The sequence below is a fragment of the Tachypleus tridentatus genome, unplaced genomic scaffold (assembly GCF_004210375.1).
Source record: "Tachypleus tridentatus isolate NWPU-2018 unplaced genomic scaffold, ASM421037v1 Hic_cluster_2, whole genome shotgun sequence".
NCBI classification, from domain to species: Eukaryota; Metazoa; Arthropoda; class Merostomata; order Xiphosura; family Limulidae; genus Tachypleus; species Tachypleus tridentatus.
In genome coordinates this window covers 60,904,889-60,919,221 of record NW_027467782.1, presented here as the reverse complement: position 1 = coordinate 60,919,221, position 14,333 = coordinate 60,904,889, and the positions used below count along the sequence as shown (strand labels likewise).

Below are 14,333 nucleotides of genomic sequence, written 5' to 3'. Positions count from 1 at the left end.
TAATCTGCAGTGAGTGGAGATCAAAGTTTTCCTTTCAGAACACATATGGCGGCTGTAGTTAAAACTTTTTTTTGTTTCTGATCCGCCAGATACGTTGCAGGAATTTTTTTTCAAAGTATCTAATTTTTTGATGTTTTAATAAACGTCCCACCCGAGCAGAGCAGGTTTTATATCTCTGTGCATAAGTATAAGATATTTTGTATGAATTCGGATTTTCGTCTAATTAATTTCAATATTATTACAGTATATTAAACCGAGAATCAAGTTTTTCGTTTGTTTTTTATACTGAAGCAAAAGAGCTCCAAGTAGCATTAATTGAGATAAGTATTCTTTAAAAGCACTACAAGTACATCCACGTGAATGTTTTTCAGCCATTATCCATAACAATAACAGTAAGCGGAACAACATCAGCTCGTCACTAAGGTTAAAAATAATATATTGTTAGGCTAACTTTCAATCCATACCACTGTAAACTACAAAATCCATTGTTGTTCTCCTGGAAATGCGCCAGATGAACCAACAGAACAACCAGCTCCTGGGTTAAATTAAGAACTATGTTTCGAACTTCAACCCTATTCTTTCATTAACCTTTCTTTGCATGTAACATATACACCTAGTTCCATTTTATACCCTACAAGTTCCTAGTAGTCACTAGTTTTAAGGTTTGATTATAAAGCTAAAAGCCGCTACAGTAATAAATACTCAATTAAACCAGAAAATATCGTGAATAATAATTATAGAATTATGTCCCCCGCTGGGACAGTGGTAAGTCTCCAAATTTAGAAATTAGGGATTCGATTCCCCCCTCGGTGAACACAGCAAATAGCCCAATGTGGCTTTGTTATAAGAAAAACACCCACCCTATAGAATTACAACCACAGTACATCGTTAACAATAAAAATTATTTAAATCATATCACGTTAATCGATAGATTCCAATTTCGTTTTCCAAGCTACGAGTTCGATTTGCCACTAGTCTCACAATTTCATTCCCTTCTCCATTTTGACACCTCTCTGTAATGACGTAAATGTATAGATGTATAAATAATTATGATGTGACGTAGGAAGTGCTTGCTTGTAGTCGCCCTTGAACTGATGGCTTATCATAACAGCTTGTATCAACCGTTCTACATGCTACGTCAGTGATTAGTGCATTCTTTGAAGCACCAACTGAACATTCATCCATATTGGGAGGTCTGGTGACCGTGTCTAAAACACCAACATCAATACAGAGGGAATTTCACGGAAAACCAACTTACTGCTAATAACGTTTAGTAGAAAAAATGGAGTCAACACTTCCTGTTAGTTCGGATATACTGTTGAATACTTCATAAAGAATCCACTTGAGATGTAAACACAACCAAAACACTCTCGCTACCTCATTTTTTATTACAAATATATCAATATTTTCTGTCAAGTCCAAAATTAAATAAAATATTAGCTTGAAGATGAACAAAAAGAATTATTATTATGACATACCAGTTTCTCACAAAAATCACCATACATTTTATAAAGAGAGCTACTGTTACATTAACACAATTATTAATAGAAAACTGCTATTCAACTGACACCATTTACCATGTTTACTAAGAATTGATCTACTACTGTATTTACATTTACCATGCTTCATAAGAATGGAACTGCCACTGTATTCACATCATTTACCATGTTTCCTAAGAATGGATCTACCACTGTATTTACATCACTTACAATGTTTCATAAGAATGGAACTACCACTGTATTTACACCATTTACCGTGTTTCCTAAGAATGGATCTACCACTGTATTTACATTTACCATGCTTCCTAAGAATGGAACTACCACTGCATTCACATCATTTACCATGTTTCATAAGAATGGAACACCACTGTATTTACAACACTTACCATGTTTCATAAGAATGGGTCTACCATTATATTTATATTTACTATGCTTCCTAAGAATGGAACTACCACTGTATTCACATCATTTACCATGTTTCCTAAGAATGGAACTACTACTGTATTAACATCATTTATCATGTTTCCTAAGAATGGAACTACCACTGTATTTACACTGTTTACCATGTTTCCTAAATATGGAACTACCACTGTATTTACATCATTTATCATGTTTCCTAAGAATGGAACTACCACTGTTTTCACATCATTTACCATGTTTCCTAAGAATGGATCTACCACTGTATTTACATCATTTACCATGTTTCATAAGAATGGAACTACAACTGTATTTACATCATTTACCTTGTTTCCTAAGAATGGAACTACCACTGTATTTACACTGTTTACCATGTTTCCTAAGAATGGAACTACAACAGTATTTACATTTACCGTAATTCCCAAGAATGGAACTACTACTGTATTTATACTGTTTACCATGTCTTCTAAGAATAGAACTGCCAGTGTATTTATAACATTTACCATGTTTCCTAAGAATTGAACTACCACTGTATTTACACTGTTTGTCATGTTTCCTAAGAATGGAACTACCACTGTATTTACACTGTTTACCATGTTTTCTAAGAAGAGAACTACCAGTGTATTTACGCAATTTGCCATGTTTCCTAAGAATGGATCTACCACTGTATTTACATTTACCGTGCTTCCTAAGAATGGAACTACCACTGTATTTACACTGTTTACTATGTTTTCTAAGAATAGAACTGCCAGTATATTTACAACATTTACCATGTTTCATAAAAATGGAACACCACTGTATTTACATCATTTACCACGTTTCCTAAGAATGGGACACCACTGTATTTACATCATTTACCATGTTTCCTAAGAACTACCAATGTATTTGCATCACTTACCACGTTTGATAAGAATGGAACACCACTGTATTTTACCTCATTTACCATGGTTCATAAGAATGAAACACCACTGTATTCACATTTACCATGTTTCATAAGAATGGAACACCACTGTATTTACATTTATCATGTTTCCTAAGAATGGAACTACCACTGTATTTACATTTACCATGTTTCATAAGAATGGAACACCACTGTATTTACAACATTTACTATGTTTCATAAGAATGGAACTTTTACTGTATTTACAACATTTACCATGTTTCATAAGAATGGAACACCACTGTATTTACATCATTTATCATGTTTCCTAAGAATGGAACTACCACTGTTTTCACATCATTTACCATGTTTCCTAAGAATGGATCTACCACTGTATTTACATCATTTACCATGTTTCATGAGAATGGAACTACCACTGTATTTACATCATTTACCATGTTTTCTAAGAATGGAACTACAACTGTATTTACATCATTTACCTTGTTTCCTAAGAATGGAACTACCACTGTATTTACACTGTTTACCAAGTTTCCTAAGAATGGAACTACAACAGTATTTACATTTACCGTACTTCCCAAGAATGGAACTACTACTGTATTTATACTGTTTACCATGTCTTCTAAGAATAGAACTGCCAGTGTATTTATAACATTTACCATGTTTCCTAAGAATTGAACTACACTGTATTTACACTGTTTGTCATGTTTCCTAAGAATGGAACTACCACTGTATTTACACTGTTTACCATGTTTTCTAAGAAGAGAACTACCAGTATTTACGCATTTGCCATGTTTCCTAAGAATGGATCTACCACTGTATTTACATTTTACCGTGCTTCCTAAGAATGGAACTACCACTGTATTTACACTGTTTACTATGTTTTCTAAGAATAGAACTGCCAGTATATTTACAACATTTACCATGTTTCATAAAATGAACACCACTGTATTTACATCATTTACCATGTTTCCTAAGAACTACCAATGTATTTGCATCACTTACCACGTTTGATAAGAATGGAAGACCACTGTATTTACCTCATTTACCATGGTTCAGAATACAAAACTGAAAGTTAAATAATTTCAGTAAAATGAACACCATACATAAATATTGGAAAGAGAGCCTGAATTAAACAAAAATATTCGTGCCTTAAGGCACTAGAATAGAAAGTGAAGGAAAGATATTTAAAATGTATGTTAAATCAGATGTATGAAATCACTGAGAGAAAACTTTGGAAGGCCTAAACTCATCCATAAGTCACTGAATGTTTGAAACTGTATATGTTCAACGTCTCACAAATGATTTGTTTAAGGTCATACCTGGGAGGTCAATGGAATTGTCCAGTTCTTTTAATACAGCGTCTACAATGGGGATCATCATAGCTACAGTAGAGTTGGTCCAATCCACATGGACAACGTTGAACTAGTCATCATAAACCCCAACATCAACCTGAAATTTATTAATGTTATTAACATAGACCTACATATCAACCTAAAATTTATTAATGTTATTAACATAGACCTACATATCAACCTAAAATTTATTAATGTTATTAACATAGACCTACATATCAACCCGAAATTTATTAATGTTATAACATAGACCCAAATATCAACCTGAAATTTATTAATGTAATAACATAGACCTACATATCAACCTGAAATTTACATTAATGTTACAACATAGACCTATATATCAACCTGAAATTTATTAATGTTATTAACATGAACCCAAATCTCAACCTAAAATTTATTAATGGTAACATAGACCTACATATCAACCTGAAATTTATTAATGTTATTAACATAGACCAATATATCAACCTGAAATTTATTAATATTATTAACATAGACCTACATATCAACCTGAAATTTATTAATGTTATTAACATAGACCTAAATCTCAACCTACAATTTATTAATGTTATTAACATAGACCTACATATCAACCTGAAATTTATTAATGTTATTAACATAGACCTAAATCTCAACCTACAATTTATTAATGTTATTAACATAGACCTACATATCAACCTGAAATTTATTAATGTTATTAACATAGACCTACATATCAACCTGAAATTTATTAATGTTATTAACATAGACAATTTATTAATGTTATTAACATAGACCACATATCAACCTGAAATTTATTAATGTTATTAACATAGACCTAACATATCATATCAACCTGAAATTTATTAATGTTATTAACATAGACCTGCACATATCAACCTGAAATTTATTAATGTTATTAACATAGACCTAAATATCAAAATGAAATTATTAATGTTATTAACATAGACCTACATATCAACCTGAAATTTATTAATGTTATTAACATAGACCTACATATCAACCTGAAATTTATTAATGTTATTAACATAGACCTATATCAACCTGAAATTTATTACTGTTATTAACATAGACCTACATATCAACCTGAAATTTATTAAATGTTATTAACATAGACCTAAATATCAACCTGAAATTTATTAATGTTATTAACATAGACCTACATATCAACCTGAAATTTATTAATGTTATTAATATAGACCTACATATCAACCTGAAACTTATTAATGTTATTAACATAGATCTACATATCAACCTGAAATTTATTAATGTTATTATCATAGACCTAATTATTAACTTCAATTGTTTTAATATTATTAACATAAACCAAATTATCAATTACAATTGTTTTAATATTATTAACATAAACCTAATTATCAACTTCAAATTTATTAATGTTATTAACATAGACCTATATATCAACTTCAAATTTATTAACGTCAATCTAACCGTGATCAGCAGCAATACAAGTGATAAGTGAATACTTATGGGGTTAATCTAACAGTGAACAGCAATACAAGAAGTGATAACTGATTACGTATTAAGTTAATCTAAGTATAAACAGCGATATAAGAACTGATTACGTATTAGGTTAATCTTGGTGTGAACGCAAATTGACATTCTGATAACTGACCACCAAAGAGAGAAATCGAAATATAAACAGCGACTTAAAATAAAATATTTAATCTATTTGTCATTAAAACTAAAGTAATTTACGTAAAAGTTAGTCGCATATTTAGTTTGCTGTCATTCGCTAAAACTTGGAAATAAATCGACTTGTATTTTATTTTCAGATCATTTTTTATATCCAGTTTTACCAATATTAATTTTCATCATGAAGATAATCTCCACAGATAACTTTTCTTCCTGGAAATAGCTGCACCAAATATTAACGAAAATGTTTTTTAGAATATGTAAAATCACACATTTTGTATATTAATCATTACTGCTGTATAACATTTATAAAAGTGTGTCAGCATAACTCCAAACAGTAAACTTATGATTTCAAAATCTGTCATTCACTTAGACTTACGAGTGCAAATTTCTTCTCGAACGTAAAAGAAACATTACCAAACAAGACATTGAAATAGACACACAGTGGGCAGACACTAGATGGAGCCACATAATGTATTGGCATTGGTTTGTTTTTGAATTTCGCGCAAAATACTAGGGCTATCTGTACTAGTCGTCCCTAATTTAGTAGTGTAAAACTAGAGGGAAGGCAACTAGTCCACAGCCATCTCCTGGACTACTCTTTTACCAACGAATAGTGGGATTGACCGTAACATTATAACGCCCCCACGGCTGAAAGGGCGAGCATGTTTGGCACGATGGGGATGCGAACCTACGATCCTCGGATTACGAGCCAAGCGCCATAACCAACTACCTATGTCAGGCCATTCGAATTGGCAACTATCAAGTTGTACACAATCTAGACACTAGAGGGAGTTACATAATGTTCTGTTGTTGATAACTATCAAGTTGTACACAATCTAGACACTAGAGGGAGTCACATAATATATTGACATTTATCAAGTTGTGCAGATACCTGTCAAACTGTTTTCGGTGTGGGGCTTGAATCTCATCACCAAACATAATTGATCTTTCAGCCGTAGAATTCTATTATGTGACAGTCAGTCAATTACACTATTCAATAAGATTAGAACAATATGACAAGCATGGGTTATTTACATCGAGCACCTTAGGCTAAAAGAAGTCTACTTGTTACCTACAAAAAATAACAGCAAAAAAGATGTCTCCTTAGCTCACAGAGCACGAACCCAGTAGTTTTGGTATAGCTCAGGGCAGAAAGCATGATACCAACAAGCTTCCTATTTCTTAGGACATAACCAGCCGCCTTCTTCTTGTTTTAGTGCGTGCAACATCAGACCGGAGGCCTTCCTATTGGTTAGGCCAAAATACATGACACAAGCATTTTAGATAATACTTAAGAGAGAGAACATAAGACCAGTGGTCTTGTCTGTAAACAGAGAATATTAAACCAGTGGTCTTATTTATAGGACAGATAATATGAAACCAGTGGTCTTATTTGAAGGACAGAGAATATGAAACCAGTGTCTTATTTATAGGACAGAAAACGTGAGACCAGAGGTCTTATTTATAGGACAGTGAACATGAAACCATTGGTATATTTACTACCTCAACACCAAAAACAAAAGATTATTACACATTAATTATCTCAGACGGAGTAACATACCATCTGGGTGTTGTTCCAACACTTAAGAGAACACGTAAAGCAATTCTTTGGTGGAGGTTGCAGTGTTCTACAGCTATAGCCACCAGGATTCCACCCAAACCAATCATTATCGCATCCTGTAAGAATAACAATAAAAAACAGGTAACTAAGATAAGAAACCAGCACAGAGACAAGTAAAACAGACTTAAAAATCACTGTCTCTAATTCAGAACTGCGTATTAAACGTCTTTCAGTACAGAAAGCTTGTTATTATCCGTTTGTTTGTAGTTTAGCATAAACGTAGAGAATAGGACTATCTGTGCTCAGCCCACTACGGATATGGATCAAAACCCGGTTTCTAGCGTTCTAAGTCCACAGGCACACTGCTGTACTACTGGGAAGCTATTGCTATCAGAGAGAGGTTGCTATAAAATTAGTATTATTTGGTACCGCTAGGAAAAAAATTTAGGAAATATTTAATAAAAGAAAGGTAAGCCCCTACGAGCATAGCGGTATGTCTACAAGGAAATATTTAATAAAGAAAGGTAAGCCTCCCCTACGAGCACAGCGGTATGTCTACTAGGAAATATTTAATAAAGAAAGGTAAGCCTCCCTACGAGCATAGCGGTATGTCTACAAGGAAATATTTAACAAAGAAAAGTAAGCTCCCTACGAGCATAGCGGTATGTCTACAAGGAAATATTTAATAATAGAAAGGTAAAGCCTCCCTACGAGCATAGCGGTATGTCTACTAGGAAATATTTAATAAAGAAAGGTAAGCCTCCCACGAGGATAGCGGTATGTCTACTACGAAATATTTAATAAAAGAAAGGTAAGCCTCTTTACGAGCACAGCGGTATGTCTACTAGGAAATATTTAATAAAGAAAGATAAGCTCCCTACGAGCATATGGTATGTCTACTAGGAAATATTTAATAAAGAAAGGTAAGCCTCCCTACGAGCATAGCGGTATGTCTACAAGGAAATATTTAATAAAGAAAAGTAAGCCTCCCTACGAGCATAGCGGTATGTCTACAAGGAAATATTTAATAAAAGAAAGGTAAGCCTCCCTACGAGCATAGCGGTATGTCTACAAGGAAATATTTAATAAAGAAAAGTAAACTCCCACGAGCATAGCGGTATGTCTACAAGGAAATATTTAATAAAAGAAAGGTAAGCCTCCCTACGAGCATAGCGGTATGTCTACTACGAAATATTTAATAAAGAAAGGTAAGCCTCCTACGAGGATAGCGGTATGTCTACTCACGAAATATTTAATAAAAGAAAGGTAAGCCTCTTTACGAGGCACAGCGGTATGTCTACCAGGAAATATTTAATAAAGAAAGGTAAGCCTCCCTACGAGCATAGCGGTATGTCTACTAGAAATATTTAATAAAGAAAGATAAGCCTCCCTACGAGCATAGCGGTATGTCTACCAGGAAATATTTAATAAAGAAAGATAAGCCTCCCTACGAGCATAGCGGTATGTCTACTAGGAAATATTTAATAAAGAAAGGTAAGCCTCCTACGAGCATAGCGGTATGTCTACTAGGAAATATTTAATAAAGAAAGATAAGCCTCCCTACGAGCATAGCGGTATGTCTACTACGAAATATTTAATAAAGAAAGGTAAGCCTCCCTACGAGGATAGCGGTATGTCTACTACGAAATATTTAATAAAGAAAGGTAAGCCTCCCTACGAGGATAGCGGTATGTCTACTACGAAATATTTAATAAAGAAAGGTAAGCCTCCCTACGAGGATAGCGGTATGTCTACTACGAAATATTTAATAAAAGAAAGGTAAGCCTCTTTACGAGCACAGCGGTATGTCTACCAGGAAATATTTAATAAAGAAAGATAAGCCTCCCTACGAGCATAGCGGTATGTCTACTAGGAAATATTTAATAAAGAAGGTAAGCTCCCTACGAGCACAGCAGGGTATGTCTACTAGAAATATTTAATAAAGAAAGGTAAGCCTCCCTACGAGCATAGCGGTATGTCTACTAGGAAATATTTAATAAAGAAAGATAAGCCTCCCTACGAGCATAGCGGTATGTCTACCAGGAAATATTTAATAAAGAAAGGTAAGCCTCCCTACGAGGATAGCGGTATGTCTACTACGAAATATTTAATAAAGAAAGGTAAGCCTCCCTACGAGGATAGCGGTATGTCTACTACGAAATATTTAATAAAAGAAAGGTAAGCCTCTTTACGAGCACAGCGGTATGTCTACCAGGAAATATTTAATAAAGAAAGATAAGCCTCCCTACGAGCATAGCGGTATGTCTACAGGAAATATTTAATAAAGAAAGGTAAGCCTCCCTACGAGCACAGCGGTATGTCTACCAGGAAATATTTAATAAAGAAAGATAAGCCTCCCTACGAGCATAGCGGTATGTCTACTAGGAAATATTTAATAAAGAAAGGTAAGCCTCCCTACGAGCACAGCGGTATGTCTACTAGGAAATATTTAATAAAGAAAGGTAAGCCTCCCTACGAGCATAGCGGTATGTCTACTAGGAAATATTTAATAAAGAAAGATAAGCCTCCCTACGAGCATAGCGGTATGTCTACCAGGAAATATTTAATAAAGAAAGATAAGCCCCCTACGAGCATAGCGGTATGTCTACTAGGAAATATTTAATAAAGAAAGGTAAGCCTCCCTACGAGCATAGCGGTATGTCTACTAGGAAATATTTAATAAAGAAAGATAAGCCTCCCTACGAGCATAGCGGTATGTCTACTACGAAATATTTAATAAAGAAAGGTAAGCCTCCCTACGAGGATAGCGGTATGTCTACTACGAAATATTTAATAAAGAAAGGTAAGCCTCTTTACGAGCACAGCGGTATGTCTACTAGGAATATTTAATAAAGAAAGGTAAGCCTCCCTACGAGCATAGCGGTATGTCTACTAGGAAATATTTAATAAAGAAAGGTAAGCCTCCCTACGAGCACAGCGGTATGTCTACTAGGAAATATTTAATAAAGAAAGGTAAGCCTCTTTACGAGCACAGCGGTATGTCTACTAGGAAATATTTAATAAAGAAAGGTAAGCCTCCCTACGAGCATAGCGGTATGTCTACTAGGAAATATTTAATAAAAGAAAGGTAAGCCTCCCCAAGAGCATAGCGGTATGTCTACTAGGAAATATTTAATAAAAGAAAGGTAAGCCTCCCTACGAGCATAGCGGTATGTCTACTAGGAAATATTTAATAAAGAAAGGTAAGCCTACCTACGAACATAGCGGTATGTCTACGTACTTATAGCGCTTTTCTACAATATTGCCAGTCTTGTTTCCTTACTTTTTACTAGTTTGACATTTTTAAATTCCCAATTTTTTGTTATTTTATTTGCTTTGTTGTCTTTATATTCATCTCTGGGTAAAAGATTAGTTGATGTGCTAGCTAACTTAATAAATTGTAATCATAATGAAAGTAACAAGCAGGTAGCTGGTACAGTTCATTATGATTTACTGTTGCTACTGACTATTTGATCACATTAATTCAAGATATCAAATGTTAAGATGGATCTGAATATTGTCATTGAGTATACTGTTAAATATTTATTGTTTCTCTGTAACTAAATTATCTATATATAATGCATGGCAATTGGCCAATACATGTTTACACTAAGACACAATTCTCACTAAGGACGTATAAATATTTATCAGTAGAAAAAACAGCCTTTTCAAATAAAACATAGTCTGAAAAATAGGTTTTAAAAATCTTTTGTCTTTTAAAATAATTATTCTACGAATGTATATCATAAGATTTAACATGATATGTATTGAATTTATTTTACTACTTCATTTCATACATAATAGAAGTTTGCTTCCTAAAGACACCGATTGTACAGTGTACAAAGCATTGAGTATCTACATGTTACACTACTCTAAAGTACATCTATTATTGATTCTTGTTTCACCTTGTACTTAATATTTTTAAAAGGAACACCAACTGTCTGTAAGAAAGCTACCTTCAAGGGGTAATGATAACAACATTTCCATTGTGAAATATAGAAGATACAAAATCAGCTTGTCAATACCTCATGACCTTAGTTATTTTATAAAAGGTTTTGGTACAGTATACCAAACAGTCTTCGTTGTATGATGACAAGAGAATAATAATAAGTGTAGTGAGACTGTTTTATCAGATTTCTGTTACTTATAAGTGTAACATGTGTGGTTATCTTGTACAGTTTACATATGTGTACAGTCTTAGCAGTCGACAGTAAAGCCTTTAATATGTTGTCTGAACTCAATTTTTATTCATTTAGGTAATTTATGCCAGAACGTTCTATTAGGGTTTTGTGTAATTTCTTGAGATCTCTATTATGAACTGTTATTGTGGTTTATGATATAGAAACAAAGAGAGACTGCACTTTTTTCTATTGTTAACAGTAGTAAAAGAAGTATTTAAAGTGTAAGCTCAGTAGTAAAAGAAGTATTTAAAGTGTAAGCTCAGTAGTAAAAGAAGTATTTAAAGTGTAAGATCAGTAGTAAAAGAAGTATTTAAAGTGTAAGCTCAGTAGTAAAAGAAGTATTTAAAGTGTAAGCTCAGTAGTAAAAGAAGTATTTAAAGTGTAAGATCAGTAGTAAAAAAGTATTTAAAGTGTAAGATCAGTAGTAAAAGAAGTATTTAAAGTGTAAGCTCAGTAGTAAAAAGTATTTAAAGTGTAAGCTCAGTAAAAAAAGTATTTAAGTGTAAGCTCAGTAGTAAAAGAAGTATTTAAAGTGTAAGCTCAATAGTAAAAGTATTTAAAGTGTAAGATCAGTAGTAAAAGAAGTATTTAAAGTGTAAGATCAGTAGTAAAAGAAGTATTTAAAGTGTAAGATCAGTAGTAAAAGAAGTATTTAAAGTGTAAGCTCAGTAGTAAAAGAAGTATTTAAAGTGTAAGCTCAGTAGTAAAAGAAGTATTTAAAGTGTAAGCTCAGTAGTAAAAGAAGTATTTAAAGTGTAAGCTCAGTAGTAAAAGAAGTATTTAAAGTGTAAGCTCAGTAGTAAAAGAAGTATTTAAAGTGTAAGCTCAGTAGTAAAAGAAGTATTTAAAGTGTAAGCTCAATAGTAAAAGAAGTATTTAAAGTGTAAGATCAGTAGTAAAAGAAGTATTTAAAGTGTAAGCTCAGTAGTAAAAGAAGTATTTAAAATGTAAGCTCAGTAGTAAAAGAAATATTTAAAGTGTAAACTTACTCTCATATATGGATAACAGGTGGCAGTGGTATCCATGATGCCCATCAGTGGTAAGAACACAACAGGAAGTAGGCCTGTAACCGGAAGTGGAATTGCTTCAGTCATCCAATAAACAGCCATCAGTAACACAAGAAATCCACACTTTGATTCCTGAAATCCATATGATTTTATTAATTAATTACATGTTAAAAGGCGTTAAAAATACTTAGGTGACTCTTGGAAATGAAAAAAAAAAAAAACACTCGCACGTTAAGCACTTTGTATAAATTACGTTTGTTATAAATAAATGTTATTTAAAACTCAATAATTATACTTTTGGAACAGCGGTAAGTCTACTGATTTACAACGCTAAAATCATGAGTTAGATTCCTTTCGGTGAACACAATAGATAGTCCGATTCCGCTTTGTTATAGAGAAAAGATAGTTTTCAGAAATGAATGAATTTCAAAGACAAAATTCAACACATAAGTTATTGCCGTGTAAACATTACACACGATACAATACACCTGGCAAAAGCAAGTGAGGTTAGGCTTGTCTAAAATATGTGTTAAAGAAATAACGAACAATCTTTATTCACTAATTTTTATCATAAAAGGAAAGATAACATATTTGATAAAAAATATGAACATTTTATAAAACTGTCCGCTTAAAGAGGAAAATGAGTTACAAGAATCCAGCTTACTAAATTATTACATTATTACAACACATGCTTTTATCACTTTTCGCTTATGTTGTGTCTACAAAGTTTTGCTTCAATCCAGTATTCCTGGAGAAAAGTATGTTTTGGTATTATAACTACCCAGAAACAGAGCTTAAAATATTAAAGTATTTATATCGGTTTCTCATAACTGGATCATATCAAATACCTTTGTGAATTAACTGTCTCGTCTTAAATTTTCTGCTTTAGATTATATAAACTTGCGGATAATTAAGTAGGCCTAAAACTACTGTATTAGATTATATGAACGTGAATAATTTGAGTAAGCCTAAAATTCCCTTTGCAGATCATACAAACTTATGAACAATATTGCTAAGCCTAAAATTACTGGTTTAGATCATATATATATATACATTATCAATAATCTAACTAACCCTAAAATTCCTATAGTGGGTTGTATCAAAAGGGTTGAGAGCAATATGATTAGGCTTAATATTCTGGTAGTTGACAACATCATATAGAATTTTGAATAACCTGAATAGCCCTAAAATTTTTGTCTGGGTCTGTGGGTTGAGTATCAATGAAATAGCGATTTTACCTGAGTACCAGCCGATAAGGGCAGCGGCAGCAGTATCAAGGGCGCACCTACTGTAATTATTATCTTATTCCAGTCGCTAAGTGCCCCAATTATTCGTTTTCTAACTTCCGAAGAATTCATTATTGGCGGTTCTTGTGAAAATTTGAAATGGATGAGTAGAAGACCTATTACAAAAATAAAGATAATCTAAAGACGTCTTCGGTTTAGAAAACAGCTGAAGTTTTGACAATGGTCATAACAACATGTCAAGTGCCGATAAATAAAACAATAGACTTTTGTCGTACCATATTTATTGTTTAAACATAAGGTATATCCACACCTTGATTCCCAACAACAACAAAAAAAAGACCGATAAATCGAGCATCATGTGATTTGTGAATTCGTCAGTTATATGTACTAGCTTAGTAAGATTACGCGTTGTCTTGTATAAATACAAGCATACCCGTTGACTTTCAAGGATTAAAAGACTATTATGTAGGTGAATAATGTTTGGATTTATCAAAATATAACACCTGACT

At 32.9% G+C, this 14,333-nt stretch overlaps 1 protein-coding gene across 1 annotated transcript; it reads right to left on the bottom strand.

Annotated features, from left to right (window-relative positions):
* Nucleotides 1-4,199: 4,199 nt before the first annotated feature.
* LOC143242349 (solute carrier family 13 member 2-like) lies at nt 4,200-14,106 on the bottom strand. The gene is made up of 4 exons (XM_076485706.1): nt 13,816-14,106; nt 12,560-12,709; nt 7,390-7,505; nt 4,200-4,266 (listed from the first exon to the last, which is right to left on the bottom strand). Exons 1-4 carry the CDS (start codon nt 13,933-13,935, stop codon nt 4,200-4,202), a joined length of 453 nt encoding a protein of 150 aa, XP_076341821.1. The 5' UTR covers nt 13,936-14,106.
* Between the last annotated feature and the right edge of the window lie 227 nt (nt 14,107-14,333).

What these genes read in the sequence shown, in the direction of transcription:
- LOC143242349 (XM_076485706.1), bottom strand. Translation starts at nt 13,935, where the DNA reads ATGAATTCTTCGGAAGTTAGAAAACGAATAATTGGGGCACTTAGCGAC. An exon ending in CCTGTTATCCATATATGAGA is followed by an intron (nt 7,506 to 12,559) that starts GTAAGTTTACAC and finishes TTATTCTTACAG; the next exon opens with GATGCGATAATGATTGGTTT. An exon ending in GTTGGAACAACACCCAGATG is followed by an intron (nt 4,267 to 7,389) that starts GTATGTTACTCC and finishes AATAAATTTCAG; the next exon opens with GTTGATGTTGGGGTTTATGA.